Source organism: Phasianus colchicus, chromosome 1 (assembly GCF_987193195.1).
Source record: "Phasianus colchicus chromosome 1, bPhaCol1.hap1.1, whole genome shotgun sequence".
In the NCBI taxonomy this organism is placed as follows: domain Eukaryota; kingdom Metazoa; phylum Chordata; class Aves; order Galliformes; family Phasianidae; genus Phasianus; species Phasianus colchicus.
Window position 1 is genome coordinate 45,950,980 of NC_143436.1, and position 20,215 is coordinate 45,971,194.

The 20,215-nt window shown below is 44.4% G+C and overlaps 2 protein-coding genes across 2 annotated transcripts in view; one reads left to right on the top strand and one right to left on the bottom strand.

Annotated features, from left to right (window-relative positions):
• The window catches only part of TMCC3 (transmembrane and coiled-coil domain family 3), a 124,782-nt gene that overhangs the window by 71,517 nt on the left and 33,050 nt on the right, over positions 1 to 20,215 (bottom strand). The gene's annotated exons all lie outside the window — the stretch shown is intronic.
• SNAPC3 (small nuclear RNA activating complex polypeptide 3) lies at positions 9,365 to 11,299 on the top strand. Its single transcript, XM_031600452.2, has one exon. The coding sequence runs from the start codon at positions 9,886 to 9,888 to the stop codon at positions 11,023 to 11,025; it is 1,140 nt and encodes a 379-aa protein (XP_031456312.1). The 5' UTR covers positions 9,365 to 9,885; the 3' UTR covers positions 11,026 to 11,299.

A 20,215-nucleotide genomic window follows, 5' to 3' on the forward strand; every position in this document is an offset into this window, starting at 1 on the left:
ACTCAGGGAAGTGGGATGTTAGCACAGTTCTGCTTGTTTACATGAATGTGCAAAAATACCTGATGCCACTGCAAGTTGGATTTGTTTTTTTCCTCTAGCTGGAAAAGCTGACGTGTACAGCCCCCGCAGTACTGCCAGGCTCACGGCCCATATGGGTGCTTCTCGCAGCAGCACATGTTTCAACGCACTGCTGTCACTTGCTAGTATCTGCATAAACAAATACCTGATTGATGGAGGAAACAAGGCTCACAGCCTCACACTTAGCTGTCAAATGGTCTGGGTGCAATCAAGCCCCTTAAAATCCCATTCGGATCACTGCAGTAAAATGTCAGCACCGCGCTCTGCACACCTGGCTCACAGGAGTGGCAGATGTTAGCAGGCAAGTCAATGATCACTACTGGGACGCCCAACACCAGCACAGACTGTCAGGAGCAAACCTGCACAGCTGGGAGTTGGCTTCAACCTGGGACACATGCAGCATTCGTACACCAGCACAGCACACAAAAAATAGCATAGGTTACAAATTAAAGACCACAAGTAACGTTAGAAAGTAAGTTTTCACAACTGAGGGGCAGGAACAGCAGCAGACAGAAGAGATTAAGGTGGAGACAAATTATGAAGTACACCACATGCCACATTTTGTTGTGTTTCTCTGCTGCACCTAGCTGCAAATCACAATTACAGCTGTGACCTACCACTGCTATCCACAGTGGAAATTCCTGTGTGCCATTATGAAGTCTGCTTCCTTTATTAGATAGAAGTAATTAAACAGAAAAATAAACCTAAGCAAATCGAAACCCAAAAGTATCTGCAGACAGCAATGCTGTCATCTGTTTGCATGCTGTGTGCGCCTCAGACTGTAATTCAATTCTCTTAAAACAAACCAACCTTTCTAACAAATTGCTATCACGTTGCCTCTTACATGCCTGTTGATCTGGCAAAGTACAAAGGTAAAACTTTTCTGCTTGCTGGAAAGCACACTTCCTGCAGGACACAGCTCATGGTCATTTTTTAATTCTGACAGCTCTATATGAAATTAGGGAAAAATGCAGCATTCAAAAATATTTGCTCAGCACAAACAATCTGAAACGTGGATATATTCATGTAAAGAAGTTTCAGACAATTAAGAATGAGTAAATACTCAGTCCAACACGCTGCAAAAACTAGGTTCAGCAGCATGGCTTTGCTTCTGCCAAGTTAGGCTAAGATAAAGAACATTAACTTTCCTTTTCTATACAAAAAGTCCTCCAATGTCACGGTGTCCAGACAAAACAAACTAACTAAAAGAAGCAACTGTCAATGAGGCATTTTCTAATCTAGCGATCAGCAATAAGAAGCCAGCAGATGTGAGGCGCTGCAAGGATGACAAAGTGCCTCACTCACTGAGAAATACCGTATCTGGCCCGACAGCTGTCCTGTTCCAGCTGCTGAGAGCCCTGCACCCAGCACAGCCAGACACCAGGTGCTCGGGAAAGGAACCCAAGGTGCTCAAGTACTTACTTGTATCTTCTCAGCTGTGGCTGGATGGCCTGAGATTGGATTTCTCACTTAACCATGAATATCCCAATCCACTTAGGTTCTAACAGCAGTATTTTTTACATCTAATGAAAAGAGTATTCAGTACCAAAAGGTACTGTACTATCATTGAAGCGAGATGCTCAGTTCTTTAACGGAGCAACTAAGAAGCAGCTTAGAATATTATTCATCACAAATATCATTAATACAGAAGTAGTGGTGCATGGCAATAAATAGAACAGGTACCACAATTGACTGCATGCTGATTCTTTGCCGTATCTGGGAGTCTAAATAGAGTCACCAAGGGCAGATGGGTGCTACCACTGCCTCGTGGTAAAGGGGACAGACATATTCTGGGTATTTTTTCCAATAGTGTTTTATCTTCGCCGAGCCAGCTCACTCTCTAATCTTCACATGATATTGAAATTTGTTCTGCTGCATATTAGCCATAAGAAGAACACACCTTTTAATGCAGAAAGTGGCATACCTTTTAATGAAGAAATCAAGAAGAAATGAAAACCCCATTCAGAGAGGACTCATACATATATCTATCATACAACACTGTAAGGGAAGGAGAACAAGTTTCTGGTTCCCTCCTCAGTATCTCTTAATAGATTAAAAGAGGTTGCTTGCAAGAGTCCCCTCCAGTAGTCATGCTCTACAAGAATGTCAATAACACCTCAGGAGGAATGGTTTGAAAGGCAAATACAAGCATCAGAGGCAACATATGGGCAATTGATCGTGGTGCATCACCAGGAAAAGAGAGTATGAGTCAATGCAACTAGCAATAGGACCGTATTGCAACCTGGCAACTAGACAGACAAGCTCCCAGGGAGGAAATGAGAAGCAGCTGGAGTTATCTCCCTGTACCAAATCCCCAAGCTAGATTTTGTCTCCAAACAAAGGTATACTGGTTTGTCAGTGCCCTGCATTCAATTTTAGAGCCTGCAGCATCCAAAGGGAGTCAGCACCCTTTCCTTCACTTTAAACACCCTAAAGCTCTTGTTTTCCCCAAGTACAGCACCTTCCTATGGATTTTCAATGGCTAGGAAAGAATCCAAAAGGCAAAGGCTGCCAAAAAACGAACTTCTCAAGACTAAGCCACAGCATGGGCTCTGTCTTGGATAGAACAGATAGCATAGAATGGGGCAGGATGGGTATCTGCACCTCCTAGAGTGTAAGAAAACAGAGAAGAGAGACATCAAGTGAGTGGCTCAGGCAGGCCTGGAAATATGCATGTATACATTTAGAAGAGAAATGATAAAAAGAGCTGATAATCTTCAGCAGCATTGCCTGGTAAGGTTAATAAGGATATACCAAAGATAAAAGAGATTTTCAGAACTAAACAAACAAACAAAAAAATTTAAAACAAAGAAGAAGAAAAAAAAAGCCCCTGGATTTCAATTTAGTAACCACAGTTTTAAGAAGTTTTCTCTTCTGCTTTCCTCTAGATGACGGATTCCTTGGTAACCAGAGAGGAAAAATGGCTTGAGAAATACTACTGTCCTGTTAGCAGCAGTCTCGTATTTAAGTGAAGCAGTTTTTCATTCCAGTGAACAGCCAAGTTAGCATCTCATATGACTACACGAGTGTCTACAGGATAGTCTCACCAGTGCTATTAATTTCTCATGTTTACCTAGGCCCAGTTAGAAGAATGAGGCTGTGACTGCTGTAGCTGAAGCCCAAGAATATCCATCTCCATTTTCCTCAGACTGCTTAGCACCCCTTTGTTTTTTGTGCCTGAATGTCACAACAATCAGCCACTCCAGACATGAGGTCTCCTCTCTTCTGACATCTGGATATGGAGTCCCTAAAGAAGGGCTGACACATCCTGCCTCCATCTGCACAGTGTGCTTGTGTCTTCTCCAGTGAACATTGCCTGCAATCCCCCAGACCGCAGGGTCATGGCCTTGGAAGTGTAAAGGACTGGAGCAGTGTACACATCTGAAACTAAAAATACGTACATTTTCATAACATACATTGGAACACATGCTAAAGAGATTTGTCAGCTAACAAAATCCAGAAATGGTACCAAAATGTAAGTGCTAAATTAGCATGATTTTTAAATTCCTTCCATTTTTAGTGCAAAGCACCACAGCTCTGTAAAGACATCAATGAATTAAGCTTCGTAAGAATCATGAGATTTATACAATAATTAGCCAGCCAATATAGATAAAACAATGATAAATTATGTAGAAAAAATTGGACACTGATATGGTTTTGGTAACTCTGAGTGCTATCAAATGATACAGAATAATGAATACTATTTGCAGTGTCATAATTGATTAACTGCACACTTTCACTGAGATTTTTTCAGAATTGACCCTTGCAAATGTTTCTCCTTCTAAGAAAACTTCCCCCCAGATCTAGCTTTTTGAAGACCGATTCTCCTTTTGTTCTCTGACTCCATTTCTCTGTTCCTCTGCGATGATTTGCTCAGTGTGTACAGAAAGTGAACATCCATATTGGAGGCAGGCTCCTGATTTCTGTTTTTCTAATTCTGTGCTCTGATATCTTCCTTTCTAATGTAAATATTTTCTAGGACTCCGAAATCACAGATGGAAACTGCCTGTTTCTTATTTAGCTTTAATTACTCCTCATTCAGTCTAAGCCTTTATGCAGGCTGGTCTTATTCTCTTCAGTGTTATAGTCTTAAGTGTCTCACCTGCAAAATCAAGGACTGTGCCTTCAGTAGCTGTGTGGATTCTTTTCCAAACCTGGCTCAATGGGTTTCAAAGGAGCATCTCCTGTCTTAATTTAGAAGTGTAAAAGAAAGCAAGTAATCTTTTAACAGCAGTACTGAGAAAGGAAATGAGAATACAAATGTACTTGTGAACAAAATCTTAGGGTATTCAGAGAAGATTTCTGAAATGTGCAACTGCTACTCAGTTAGAAAAGCTACATAATCTCTGATTAATACCAACTGCAACTTGAAAAGACTACAGCCACTGGAAGGCCAGTGTTTTACTGTTCATAGAGAAGATGCAAGCCGAGATAACTCAGACATTAGCTACAGGGCTCAAATGCTATACATGCCAATGTTTACCCAAACAAAATAGGGTCTCCTGTTGTCAGTCCTCCATAAGCACAAACCTGGCTGTTTCCCAATAGGGTATGAGTAGTATTTTACTTCTTGACAATGAGTTCACTTTTTTAGTTACGGTAAATGTTGCCTACATGACCTGCGTACATTCTGTCCAGTTTCTAAACATAAACCCAGCCAATGACCTGTCCCACGAGAAAGGCTGATACAGTTATTTCAAGCCATCAGAAGAGAATACAGACCCCACGCTCCTCAGCCTAGGACTAGACCGTGGTCTCCATCTAAAGATATGTTTGTGTAAATACTGGTTAAGGTGTATCTGCTTAAGTTGGGACTGCTTGTTCTGAAAAACAGCATTCTTGTACTCAGAGGCCTGCTGATTCATGATGAGAGAAACAAGCTATGCAACAAAAACCTGAACGTCATATCTAAAAATAGCCAGCAGTTCAGACCAGTGCAGTAATAGCACTGAAATATTGGTACTAATTACAGGCTAACAATTGCAGACCTTAGAGCTAAGAGTAGATTTCTGAAGCAAGCCAGAACAAGATGTACTCATAAAGACAAAGCACTGCGGGATGCTATCATGAAGATGGCTGCATCAGATCAGCCTCACACCAAGACACAAAGGAAAACCTCTTAAATCATTAGCAAGCTGCAGCATGTCATTATTTTAAATAGCTCTCGAAGTGAACACCAGAGCCAAAGCACCTACAAATATCCCTCCTCAGTGATCTCTAGGGTTCAACTCCGGGCTCTACGATGCCAGAGCTTCATTTACGGGATTAGGCAGGCTAAAGCCAGGCACAATTAATAACTCATACTACACCTTTCTTGGCTTTGCCCACCCTATCTGAAACGATGCTTCCAGATCCAGTCACTGTCTCTTCTCAACATCACATTGCCAGCTCTTTTGCTCCATGTCTCCTACTTAATAGGAGGCTCAGCACAGCCCAATGCTTTCAGCAACGCTGCATCACCATCCCCTGGTTCATGGTAGGGACACAGCACGCAGAGGGGTGGCCTGCAGGGCTGGTTAGCACTGCGTGGAGGAGGGAAGGAAAGCTGGGAGCACTGCGGGCAGACAGAGAGCCTGCCAGGGAAGAGGAGGAAGGAAAAGAGAGGCTAGAGCAGGTATAATGGAAGATGGAGAAAAAGGCAGGGTATGTTTGCCAGGGCACTGCAAAAAGAGGGTGGTCTCAAAACACAGAATTGTCGGCATTCTCAGAGGAACTAGGAGGAATAAAATCACAGGCTGAAAAAGAAGGAAGTAAGAAATCATGTCCTGAAACAGGGCAGCTTCTTCAATGCTTGACTGCTCTCCTGTCTTGCTAACCAGGAGGCACTGCCAGGCACAGACGCCAGACACAACAGTCTCATCTGAAGCTCCACAGTGCCAGGGGAACACAAATGGCTTCCCAACTTCACCCTTCCCAGGGCGAAGCACATCCACTCACACACTGGTTGCCTCCCATGCTTGCTGTCTGGAATAGTCAGATACAGACCTTCTTGGAGAGCTGCATGCATGAGCCTGAGCACCAGGGCCTGCCACACTGCCACTTCCCAGGATGACCAAACATGCATCTGGCACCTGCCTGAGACATCAGCCTGTCCCTTAGGGAGCTTGGTCTGAGCACAGCACAGCAGTACCTCCACAGACACTGAAATATGGACGGTGATTAAACAAAATGATTGCATCTTTCATCTGAATGAAGAAAATGACATTCATTGTTGGTATTTATCTGCCACTCTGTATTTTTTTTCCTTCTTTCATAAAGTCACTACCCAGTCCCTGTACCCTGCATTTCTCCAGTTGCAGTAATGTGGAAAACTCACAGAGTTCTCAAAATTCCCAGAACTATTTCAAATGCATTAGAAAGAAACCAGGTCCAAATTTACAGAAGGTAAAATGAGACACAAATACCACTGCCATAATATCCACCAATTTTGGTTTCATTCCACACAGAACTCAGCGCTTTTACAGCACTTACTGAGTCCAAAGTGCCTCTTTAATTGATAGTCTTCAGTTGAGTCACTCAGTTCTACAAACCTTCAAAGGAGACAGAAAGTTCTCTGAGGAGCAGGACTAAGGTCTGACTTCCTGAACTGCTGTCTGTATGTCAGCCCTGACTTAAGCTTTTCCCAAAATTAGGACCTCCGCTTGCCTGCTTTATGGTGCAAAAGTGGTGGTCTAATGCTATGTGCCTGCATGAAAACAGAAAAGCCCTTGTCCTTCCCCTTCCAGGTTAGACCCCAGTATGCAATGCTGCATCCCACAGCCCTCTTAGAACATGCTTAGCTGCCTTCACTGGGAGATTAACTGTGCAGCATGAGGCACAAGCCTCCTTAACCCTTAGGCCAGCACAGGGTAAGGGACAGCATGACTATTTCTGCATTGAGGCTTGTGCTTTGAAACAGAGGGTCTAAAAGACCTGTAAATAGGCAACAGCCAATCACTTTCCTTAATCTTGCTCTCAAAATGAATGACTTGATGTTCTTTTTCTCAACTTCTAGACAAAGTATTCAGACCAACTCAGACAAACCCAGCATCATGATCTCTCCTCAAACACTTAAAGGACTGCAAAGTTATGACATAGCAATACACACCTCTCAGAGCATGTTCTGGTGCTCAGGAATTTAAGACAAATCCCACACTAGTGCTGAAGAACCCAATTTCTGGATCTGTGTTCCCGTATCAGCTGTCAGCACACACACACAAAAAAAAAAACAATACAAGACTTCAAAGTTTTTAGCTCTTCTGAAGGAAAAGTGAAATGTGATCTCAGCACATCTGAAGGACCAGAAATCATAAGACAAATGAAGAAAGACTGATGGGTGGTTTGGTTTGTTTTTTTTTTTTGGTCAGTCTTCTGGCCTGGGAACAACAGCTAACCCAGCATTTTTTTTTACACTTGACATTAGCAGTTCTGCTATTTGCCCCAAAATACCACTTCTTCGGATTCTAATTACTGTGGCACTCTGCAAAGTAAAATGACAAATAGCTTAAAATAAGAGCTGGTCCTAATATGAAGAAGTAGGTAAATATTGAATAAATGCTGATTTTACCTCCCTCCCTGTGCCCCCTAAAATTTGAATATGAAAAAATGGTATTTTCTGTATCGCAGTTAATAGCCATTTTTCCACTACAAGGGTTTCTAACAGCACATTTGAATCCTACTCATGGAAAGTTCTGTCCCATCACCAAACACAAAGGTACCTACTGAAGACAAAACCAGAAGTTGCCATTTCAATTCAGGACCTTTTTGGCTACAGACTCAGATATTTTCAGCCTACATATGGGGTCAGAACCATTTTCTTTTTAAGCAAGGCCCTGCAAACACTCCTGCACCTGCATAACTTTATTTGCATGAATTTGTTGTGGTACTTCTTGTAAGAAGTTACTTACTGGTTGAGACAGATGTGAAATCTATTTCTTGGACAGTGAGGAGCACGGCATGTGCATTCAATTAACACGAATAAAAAGAAAGTGCTACATGGATATTTTTGGCTGCGTCTCCTGGGAACGTTCATTCCAGAGGGAGTGGAGCTCCCCCCTTTCTGCCTGCCCATGAAGGACTGCTGTACTACCAGAGGCTGTGCTGGGCATCAGCGGACCAGAGTCCTATTTCTAGATGAGAAATGAACTACAACCTTAAGTGAGGCTTTCCAGAACATTTGGTTTCTTGCTCCTTAAATAGGTTCCCTATTACACTGCATTTTTTAAGGTTCTTTTTTGTTGATTTCTTGAAATAAACTGTTCTCCAAATGCTTGATTTACGGCAAATCTCAATTTGAGAAAACAGCCATTGCAAATGTTCAATTGTGAATTTTACAAAAAGTCCTTAACTTCTCTACATGTCAAAATTTGAGTTAGCTTATGCTACAAAGTTAAGAAGGCAGAAGAAGAGGTCAAAACAAAGTGACACTTTTATCAGTCTGATCTGAACCCTTTCTGCAAGACTGATGAGATGACTGACATCTCAAAACTTTACAGTTCAAAGTTAACCTTTTTAAAACTGGCATTTCAGTTCATTTTGAAAATTCTGGCTCAGCTGGGGCTCGGGGGACACTTTTGCAGCACACGGTAAAACTGATTTTGGCCCAAGGAAATTCCCAATCTGTTGGGTCCTACCAAATGTCTTTGGTTTACCTCTGAGTGTGCTGGGTTTTATTCAGCATGGTTTGAGAGGTCACACAGGTAGCATCTGACCACAAGAAAGCCACTCACTAGACCAAAACTCTGCTCGGTACCATGAGAAGATGGAAAATGTGCAATGGAACCCTGGGCATAGCATCAAGCCCCCACCGTAGCCAAAGTGGCTGTGGCAGGGGACACCCAGGGACCTGTGATGACACAGGGCCTGCTGAGTACACTCAACCCCAGCTCATCCACCTCATCCCCACCAGCCCACACAGCGTGAGTCATACCCTCAGGTACGGAAATGAGCAAATCAAATCTGAAACATCATGCAAAGGGGAGTGCGTGGCACCCGATGGTTTGCAACGCAGCTCTTCTTTAAAGTGCCAGAGAGCGGGCCTGGGATGGGAAAGGGTCAATGTGCAGTTATTGGGTGGTGTAAACCAAAAGATCCTCCCTGGAAGAAGGGCTGGGGCCCAGCTGTCAGGTGGGGATGAGTGCAGAGAAAGCCAGCCTCCAGTCCTGCGTTCGTGTCCTAGTGTAGATAACCTTCCCACATGCTAGCGGGCTGAAATCAGAGCGGTGTCACGGTGTCACGAATGTCACAGCAGTGTCACTGCAAACACAGGCAGGAAATAAATGCTGTGTTTCATCTCTCACATGCCAGAAGCCATTCGTGAGCATGTGGGTGCTGAGGGCTGAGGCTGTGGCCTTGCCCTGCCCGCAGGAATCACCGCAGGGGCAGACGCAGCGCAGGCTGGCAGTGGGAAGCAGCAGGTACCGAGCACAACTCCCCTCTTCTCCAGCCACCTCGTATCTCGACAGTGAAAAAGTGTGCTGCCCGGCTTTCTGGGGAGAATCAGGCTGCGGCAGCAGCATTCATTCACTGCGATCAATAAAAGAGAAGCGACGCCAATCCGTGACCGGCATGAGACGGGATCTGCGTTGAAAAACACCCTGAGAGAAGCGGCCCGCTGTGAGATTTCCCCACACGGCAGAAGACGACGTACAAGCCGCGCCAGGCAGCAACACGCACTCACGTCTGTCCCCACGGGAGCCCCGTGCCCGGCTCCCCCCTTCCTGCCTCCTGCCCCCCCGCGGCTGGCCCGGCGCGGCCGAGGCGGGGCGGAGCGGCCGTGACGCGTTTCCACCGCGACCGCTGGCAGCTGCGCGGCGGCCGGCAGGCCCGATGGCGGCGGAGGCGGTGGAGTACGAGGCGGGGGAGCCGCACACCCGCGTGTTCCGCGTGGGCGCGCTGGGCAGCGGCTGGCGGCAGTGCCTGCAGCCCCGAGACCTCTCGCTGGCGGAGGAGGAGGAGGAGGAGGATGAGGAGGAGGCGGCCGGGGCCGTGGCGGAGGAGCTGGGCTGCACGGCAGAGACGGCGGCCGAGCTGCGGGCCTTGTGCAGTGTTGATACGTTAGTATCTGCCGATAAAGAGAGGGACCCAGAAGCGATTCCCGAAGACAGCGGGCTGGAAACTCTGCGGTTTAGGAAGAAGGCGCTGCAGAGGCGAGAAGAAAGGATCGTTGTGGATCGGGCCTGCAGACAGGAAACGCTCACTTACGAGATGGAGTCGCACGCCATCGGGAAGAGGCCTGATGATGCAGCAGACCTGGTGGAGGAGGGAGAGCTGCTTCTAACTCTGAACGTCTTCTATCCCGTCATCTTCCAGAAGCACAAGGAGCACAAGCCCTTCCAGACGGTCCTGGTGCTGGGCGGCCAGAGGCTCACTGAACTCAGAGACTCCTTGTCCTGTGTCAGTGACCTGCAGATTGGTGGGGAGTTCAGCAGCGAGCCGGACCGAGCGCCGGAGCACATCAGCAAGGACCTCTACAAATCTGCCTTCTTTTACTTCGAAGGCATCTTTTATAATGATAGCAGATACCCAGAGTGCAGAGATCTGAGCAGAACCATTATTGAGTGGTCCGAATCTCGTGACAGAGGCTATGGAAATCTTCGGTCTGCCAAAATGGAAGACTACACATTCAATGATTTGTCCCTCAGAATTGGCTATCCCTACCTCTTCTGCCACCAAGGGGACTGTGAGCACATCATTATCGTCACAGACATAAGACTTATTCATCATGAGGACTGCCTGGACAGGAACCTCTATCCGCTGTTAACCAAAAAACACTGGTTATGTACCAGAAAATGCTTTGTGTGCAAAATGTATACAGCCAGGTGGGTAACCAACAAGGACAGCCTGGCACCAGAGGATCCTTGTTTCTTCTGTGATGTTTGTTTCCGAATGCTCCATTACGATGCAGAAGGCAATAAGCTGGGAGACTTTCTTGCATATCCCTATGTCGATCCTGGGATTTTCAACTAGAACTTACATGAGCCGGAATGGATTCAGTGGCCTGCATCTGACTCATCTGACTGATGAAACTGTTGCTCTAGCTGTTAAAACCACCAAACAGCTTGAGCGTTGACCATCCCATAGGGTTTGGGGTTAGGCCTTTACTCTTCTCCTCTGAGAAGGAAGGAGCCCTTCGCATTTAAAGTGTTTCTGATATGCCTTCACAGTAACAGAGATAATCTAGCATGGAAAAATATACTCAGATGTGTATTTTAATAAAGTACATTTTTCTAATATATTTCAACTACAGTACAGTAATTTGGAGATTAGACTAAAAATCTGTAGGTTTTGAAAAGAGAATACCCTTACAAAAGCAGACGGTTTGGTGGGTTTGGGTTTTTTGTCTTTGAGAAATTTTATGCATTCAAGGCTCTGTTAATTTTAAAAAGATGAAAACATGATCTTTGGGCATCTTACCTGGAAAACTGGCAGTTATCTCTAAATAAGTTGGGAAAATCAGTCCAGTGATTAGCCTGCCCATGGCAGAGGGTTGGAATTAGGTTATCTTTAAGGTCCCTTCCAACCAAAGCCATCCTTTGTTTCCCAAAGAAAACACTCGTGGACAAAAACTGGGCAAGGTGGAGAAAAACCGGTATTTTCAGGGTTCTTTGGAAATGAGGAGAGAAGCAACACATTTAAAGTATCACCAGAGTCTGTGGCAGAATTAGGAGTAAAATTACCATTTTTGGATGAGCATCAGGGTCTGCTCAGCTCCAAAACCAGTGTGCCCCTCAATTCTGGAGTGTTCTCCAACGAATGCCCATGCCCATCTGGACAAGCCAGCTGTTCCATCATCAGGATGTGGGATACTGGAAACCCCAACCCTAACTGCATTTGTCTGAAGCACTGGAAGAAGCCCAAAGCAAGAACGCCATCTTACTTGCCTAATTCCTTGTATTTTTTAAAACATTGTGAGTAACTTCAAGTTTTCATCTCAGTACAAAGATGCAGAAAAGCCTGGTAGTCTCCCTAATGGAAATGCAGGGCTGAACAATATGTTTGTCAATGAACAAATCCCCCAGTAAAAGGTCTGACTCATAAAGTAATGAAACAATTACAGTTAGATGCTATTATTTATTAGTTATAGCACAGTTGCTCCTACAGGCTAGGACAGGCTCCCACTGTGCCTGGCACAACACGAACACTGAGCAGAATACATAATCCAAGTGTTCTTATTTGCAGAGCCCAATTGTAGTCTCTAAAAAATGCAAACAAATGATATCTCCATCAACACTAATAACAGCAGCATTTATTCGTGCTGCCAGGAGGAAGGCAGCCTGCCCCGCTTGGGAGTGTCATCCCTTCTCCCCATGGCACTTCCAGCAGTTCACAGTGCCCCTGAGAGAGCAACCCAGCTGGGGAATACCAGTGTTGGTATGCAGGCTTTTGCCCTGGCAGATATCTCTGGAAAAGCAAATTAAAAGGCAGAGGTAACCTCTGAAGAGTGCTTATCTGAGAAGGAAGTGGATAACACTTAGAAGCAAACATAGGCAGCAACCCTCAGGTTGTCCTCGAAAGCAACCTCAGGTTCTCCAGATGAGATGCTGCACCATCCATCAGCTGGGATGTGACCGAAGGCAATCGTTTTGCCTGTGGAAAGGAGAATGTATGCTGAGCTTTGGGGAAGTCAGCTCTGTCATGCTGAGGGATATTTTCCTTTGACAGCTGGGAGAAGCTTCACTACTTAAGTGATTTACAGTCACATGAAAAGAATAGCATAAATACCACTGGGAAATTCATGGAGAATTCACACCAATGAAGAATATGATCCAACAGGCTTTACCTCTCACTTAATTTACTGCTTCTATTACTTTATTATTTAGCCTCAGCCTGTGTTTTCTGAAGATAAATATTGTTTTTTTAAGATACCATTGTGATCCAAAGCCTGCTGAGGTCTCCAGAAAGGCACAATTCACCTGGACTTGAAATGAACCCATAAATTTGAGGGAGGGGGATTGCCTTTTTTTTTCCCCCTTTTTTTTCTTGTCTAAACTTTGAAAAACTAAGTATGGATTTTGCTAGCAGATTTTGTATGTGTGTTGCAACACATTTTGCCATCAATCCCAGCATATTCCTACAAGCCAGGTGCTGGAAAGTTTGTACTCTTTTGTTCTGAAAATCTGGGGCATATTCATATTCAGGCTTATCAATGCCAATTAATGTGTAACTACAGAAAGATAAGCGTCCTTACTTTTTTTTTTTCCATAGCAAAACTAAAAAATTCATTAACTTTGTTTTAAGACATCTTACTCTGTAAAGTCAAAATTAACAGTGGATAAAATCCATTCCAGAAACTGTATAAAAAAAGAAAGTAACCAAAACACTTCACTAAGTGTCCCATCGATAATAAAATCACTCTGCAATGTCACACAAAGGGGTCTAAAGCTTTGCAGATCTGAAAGGATCGCAAGATACCATAAATTGTTTCCATTCTGCTCACTAGTGAAAACGACACAGATATTTCCGGTGACATAGAATGCAAAATCTATTACTAGTGACATCAGCTAACTTCTGTATCTCCAAAAAGCACACACTATCCCGTCTTCTGTATTTCTTCTTTTTCAAACTTCCAGTTTTCTGCCTCTTGTTTAGTAAGGGCCTGGGTTAGTCGGCCAAGTCACCCTGACTAAATGCAACACTGCCAAGATTCTCCAGAAAGCAAGAGGAAAATAGGTTGGTGTTTTGTTTTTTTTTTTTTTTACAGCTAAGGGTTGGTGAAAATTGGCAAGACTTGAATAGGTGATAATTTGTGGGACATTTTGTGTTATGCTTTTACTTTTCCAGAAGAAGGCTATAAGCATACATGGGTGTCAAGTAGAAAATTCATCATTTCAGTCATCTTCCTTATCTGCCTTTTTTCCTGTCCTAGTGGAAAACAGCCCATGACAGAAGTGTGGGGCCACCTGCACTGATGGCCTCAGGAAGACAAACACCAGCTCAGGAACAGTCACCTTGGGGCTCTTCCTGTCAAACACTCCAGACAGCTGGAGTCAAAGGCTGTAAGAAAACCTGCTGAAGTGAAAGCCATACTTAAGTTCTTCTTATCTGCTAGGGGATTCCTTCCTTTTATTCCTGAGTAATTTCTTACAAGGCTAAAAATACTTCAGTGGTGAAAGGCCTTAATAAGGAAGATAAGGTGACACCACACCAAATGTCCTGTAATGCAGGAACTGTTTGAAGGAGTAAAGGCAACACAAAGGTCTAGTTAACATCATATAGCTCAAAACAGCACCGAAGTTAACACATCAAATAATGGTTTGAGTTAAGCACAGTGTTGATGAAGTCTCTTGGCTTTCTTTACATACAGCTGCACATTTTCACTGGTTCACATAAGCAGAGACATTTCAGAGCAGCAAAGATCACAGTGAGCTACTTTGATGTGCTGCACAGGGCACAGAAACCACCCAGGAACCCCTGTGGCGGGGAGATGAGATGAGTTCTCCTGAGCCTCCTGACTGACTGCTGACCTCAGCTCACTGGTACTTACAGTAATCCCCAGGCGCGAGGCCAGCCTACATCCACTCCAAGCACCTTCACCCTGCTGGCACAAACTGAAGGTGCCAAAGAAGAAACAAGGGAAGCCTTATGCCCCTTGGGCAAGTGTTCCGTGCTTTGTGTCTCCATCTCTGACTTTCTTAAACTGTGTCACTCCTCAACACAGATTCTCCAAGGTGCATAAATTGGAGGAGAAGCTACTGCTGACTTATACCACTATGTGAATCTCAACCTGGAGCAGTAGCAGGCTGGAGAATAACCCAGCATACCTCTAGCCCCAGGAATGAAAACAATTCATGCATGGTTTCATGAGCTCAGCTCCAAAGCGAGAGGGGAGCTGCTGCCTTTCAGACAGCATGACTGACAAAACTAGACTGAAATGAATGCAACCACTACAGACTCCATCTTCCCATAGGAACAACACAAGGTCAGGGGAAGCTAAGAGCAACTGCTCACTGATATTTGCAATAACACCATTATAGTACATTACAAAATCCAAATCAGGCCAGTTTCTCCCCTGGGATTTAATAGCCTCCTTTTACCTATATGTTTATAGCACACCTGCTGCATTACTAATTACTACTGATAATTATCCTTTCTGGGAGGGTAGGATCCAATTTCTTAAATATCCTCCTGCTAAGAAAATAATGGGTAACTTAAGACAGAGCTGAGACCTTGCAGCTTTCCTTCTCACAGTCAGGTAAATTCCATTGTGGTTTTCTTTCTGCTATCCACAGCAGCAGACAGTCCCCTCCTCATAACCTTGCCTGACTGCTGCATGTGTCACCCGGAAATTTCACTTGTGCTCATCCAGATCACTGAAGTAAACTCCAAGCAAACAAGCATGCCCCATAGAAATAAAGACAGATTACTGATGCTTATCCAGTAGCACTGACAGTGCAGAAACCAAAGCAGCTTTGCTGTGTGCCATCTGTATGGTGCAGCCTGTATAACCTTTCCCAGTGGAAGGAAAATTACAAGGTATGTGAAGCCAATCTGCTGCATTCTCCTGTAAGGGCTACATAGATGACAGTAATGCTATTAACCTATTTTCTGGTCTTGCATGAACATCAAAAGTGCAGCAACACCCATAAATGTTGGTATTATCACATACAGCTCATGTCATATCATTAATCACTGGTAGCATTACTGCCAAGTGCCTGACAGTCAGGATGCAAACACTGCCCGTCCCACGTAGCAGCCACCTGTGCAGGCTGAGTGCTGCTTGTGGAGAATCACAGAATCATGGAATCATTAAGGCTGGAAAAGGCCACTAAGATCATCCAGTCCAACCATCAGCCCAACCCCACCATGCCCACTGACCATGCCCCTCAGTGCTACATCCACACAGTTCTTGAACACCTCCAGGGACGGTGACTCCATCTCTTCCCTGGACAGCCTGTGCCAGTGCCCAACCACTGTTTCTGAGAATACATTTTTCCTGATATCCAACCTGAACTTCTCCTGGCACAATTTGAGGCCATTCCCTCTCATCCTATCACTATTTACTTGGTAGAAGAGGCTGACCTCCACCTCGCTGCAATCTCCTTTCAGGTCACTGTAGAGAGCGATAAGGTCTCCTCTGAGTCTCCTCCAGACTAAACCCCCCCAATTCCCTCAACAGCTTTCCATCAGACTTGTGCTCCAGACCCTTCACAGTCTTTCTCTGGACACACCCCAGGACCTCAGTGTCTTGTAGTGAGGGGCCCAAAACTGAACACAGTACTCAAGGTGCACCTCAGCAGAGCTGAGATGATCACCTCCCTGTTCCTGCTGGCAAAACTATTTCTGATACAAGCCAGGATGCCATTGGCCTTCTTGGCCACCTGGGCATGCTGCTGGCTCCTGTTCAACCAGCTGTCAGCCAGCACTACCGGATCCTTTTCTACTGCACAGATTTCCAGCTGCTCTGTCCCACACCTGTAGCACTGCACGGGTTTGTGACCAGAATGCATGACTCAGCACTTGGTCTTGTAGAACCTCATACAGCTGGCCTCAACCCACTGATCAGCCTATCCAGATCCCTCTGTAGGGCCTTCCTAGCCTCAGGCAGTTCTACACTTTCTCCCACCTTGGCTAGTTTCTGCACTGAGGAGCAAGCTTCTCTGAAGGAGTACAACCACTAGCTTACCTTTTTTTCTTTTTTTATAATGCTATTTTTTTCCAGAATATTCTAGATCTTACATTCCCATCCAAATCAGTCCTGCTGCCCGCTTCTGCTGCATCTCAGAGCACTCTCCACACAGCCTTCCTACCTCTCCTTGTATCCTCAGGTAGACACACTGAGCAACTTGCATCCACAAAGAGCAAATGCACACTGCCCACACAGGAGCATCAGACAGAGTTGGTGGCTCACCAAGAGTTTAATTACCACTGCTACATCCAATTGCAACCATTCCAGCCCCCCTCCCCTCCATTGATCTGTATGGCTGTCCTTTATCAACTAGAACCTGCAGAGAATGCACAGGCAAGTGGATGGTCCAGCCTGCCCTTTGGAGAGTGGAGAGAAGCTGCTTCTGCGGTCACACAAAGGGTTTTAAAGTTTTGCCCCATCTGAGGTTACCAGGAACACAGTAAATTTTTAATCATGATATTTAGTGTTTGGATCTTCTCTTGCTTAAGAAGAGTCAAGTAGCTGTTAGATACATCACTCCTTTGCATAGACAAAATGAAAACTCCAGAGCACACATTAAAAAAAAAAAAAAAAAAAAAAAAAAGGAGGGTGGCTTTTTATTTAAATAGTCTCTAAAATTCAAAAGGAATTAGATAACAGCTATAATGGACTCACCTACTCTTGATCCTTTCTGCTGCCAGAATGTTTGATGTAATAAATCATAAGAGCACTACATTACCCTGAAGCTAAAAATGGAGCAGAGTCAGGAGGCAACACAGCTCTGCACTCAGAACACAGAACTGTATTCATAACATCTGCACTTTGTCTGATTTTAAGCTTCCTCAGGTGGGATAATGAACCCAAATGAGGGGGAAAAGGTTCACGAAGTGGTTACTGCACAGGCTGGCTTTTAAGCATTTCTTCTTTCAACTTCACTCTCATCACATTTTGGTTTAGGTTGGACTAGCTCCTGGAAATGGTCCTGCTTAGAAGGCTGCAGAAATCATTTCAATTTCCCCATTGCTGTGACATCTCCTGAAAAGAGAGCACAGCGGAATGGCAGGATAATGGCAGGATGCAATACCACCTTTCCTTGGTTCAGAGGTGTAAGATCAAACAGTTTCCTCCAGACCTGGAGAGGCAGCTTCTGAGAAACACGCTCCTAGCTGTTCACAAACTGACTTAGCACTGAGAACAAACATTTATCAAAGCAATGCACTTGATGGGGCGTCTTCTCCTTGCAGAGAGCTGACACTGTTCCAATTGCACCCCAAACCCCAAGCACCCCGCTGCAGATGATGCCCACTTGCACCGAGCAGTGTGCCAAAATCTGTTCCAACTTAATGACTCCATGACAGGCCTGCTGAGCTCCTGCCACAAGAACAGCTGAATTAAAGCTACCTCAAGGGTCTGTTAGTTTTAGTGTCTGCTAGGACAAAATTGGAGAATGGTTTAAGTCTTTAAGCTGTAATAAGAGTTTTAGTTAAAAGGCTGGATTTTGTAGATGGCTAAAAAATCATGCCTGAACACTAGCACACACATAAGCTTGGATGAAGCAGTATGTTTCAGCTGTTGTCAGTGAAACTGCCTTCAGGACAGATTCCTACCAGAGAACCAAAAGTAATAGATCAAATGAGATCTTTTTTTAAGTAGCTTTACCATCTAGGAACTGAGGGGAAATTTGTGGGGAGCTAATGGAAGTACAGCTGCAGGCTGTTACTTCTGGGAGTTTAAACACCCACAGCTGCTAGGGAGTGCATGGAGCTGCTCTCAGATCCCTGACAGGCAGCACTGCAACATGTTTACCCCGTAACTAGCCTTGTGTGATACAAAAACATCTGAAGAGCTCTGTCTGTGTCCAGATGGCATTGCTCTTCCTAGCCCAGTGTGACAGATGTCTGATCTTGGGGCACTTTGGCGGGCTAACTGGACCTTCCACTCAAGTGTCTCCATGGTTTCTTCTATGACTGATTCAATGGCACAGGAGAAAACAAAAAGCAAAACCCAGAACTGCTTCTTGCACACATATGCAAACTGCAATTATGCAAAGAAATCCAGTGGAGCCACCTCATTAAAAACATGAAAAATGTGAGTACTTTTTCTAAAAAAAAAAAAAAGATGAAAAAGATGAACAGTTAATGACTGATGTGATTTGAATTAGCAGTTATTAAGTCCAGCAAGACTACTGCACTCATGAGCTGGCTCGATGTGCATTAACCTAGCCATGGGAAGCCTCAGGACTCTTCCCCTTCCCCTGAATTATATTTAAGTCTACACCAAGTAGTTCATTAAGCACATACTTTATTAGAAATCAAAAAACCCTCTAACTTTTATAAAGCTATAAACGGACTTTTACTTCAGTTCCCAAGTTCCCCATTTTAAACCATAAAAACACTTCTAACATTTTTTTCAGCTTGAGAACAAATGAAAACTCCAGTATCCAGACACACACTCATACCCTGCAAGTACAACACCAGCAAGGATGCTGCACAAATTTAGGGAAATACACCAGTGCAGAACAGCAACAAAAAGCACAATGGGGTGGAGGCTCACATCAGATCAATCCTTCTCCTTCAGTCACTAATCACCCCCTTGCATTTCCTAGATTTAGACCCCTGGGCTCGGAGCCAGCAAAATGGACTTCAGGCAGACAGGCAGAAAATTTCAGGGATAAGAGAAGGTCCAGGCACAGGCAAGAGGTACAAGAACAAAGCAAGATTCCAAGGACTGATATTCTCTTTGTAGCTCATTGCTAAACTGCTTTGCCACCAAATGCTATTTCTCCTACAGACCTGGGCATGAGGGCTACACAAAGCCTGCAGGTGCTGCCGTCTTTGCTCACAGAGGATGGAAGGGCTCCACAGCTACCAAACCACACCAGGATGACCTGGGAATACAAACTCCCCAGATCATCCTGAGTTTTGCATACAGTTTCCAGGGTAAAAATCTACAGAAATGGTTAATTTCTTGAGCGAGGCTCCAAAGACTTTCAAATGTATTTACTGTGCAGCTTTAGAAGAACAAGTGAGAAAAGAGCTAAAGCTGGAGCTGAGGGAGGAAGGCGGGAGTTCTGTAAGGCCAAGGCCTTTGTAGGCTTTAAAAAAAGTTCATTAATTGAGTTCTGGTGCAGGAAGAACATGCTGAGTCTATAATTCGGTCTCTGCTGGAAGAGATGGGTTGCTCCTAACGTTTTTCCTGTCAGGAAATACTTGGGGTTTTTTTCCTGTACTTTTTTATTCATAATAGGATCTTTAGCTCCCTAAGGCATTGCTTTAATTAAGAGTTGAGCTCTGTGATTTGAGGACACTGCATCATGCATAACCACTGCTTTAAACAGTGTTGGAACATGAGCTACATCAGGTATGTAAAACTGAGATTAAATACTGTCAGCATTAAGATATGTTTTGCAAAGTGCCTTCTGCTGATGATGTGCTTTGATTAAAACTTGACTGTTACCTGCATGCTATGGACATCTATTCTATATTGTCTATTATTCTAAGAATAATTGAATGATTTTTCTTCAGAAAGTTTAATTTTATTAAGTGTCTGCAA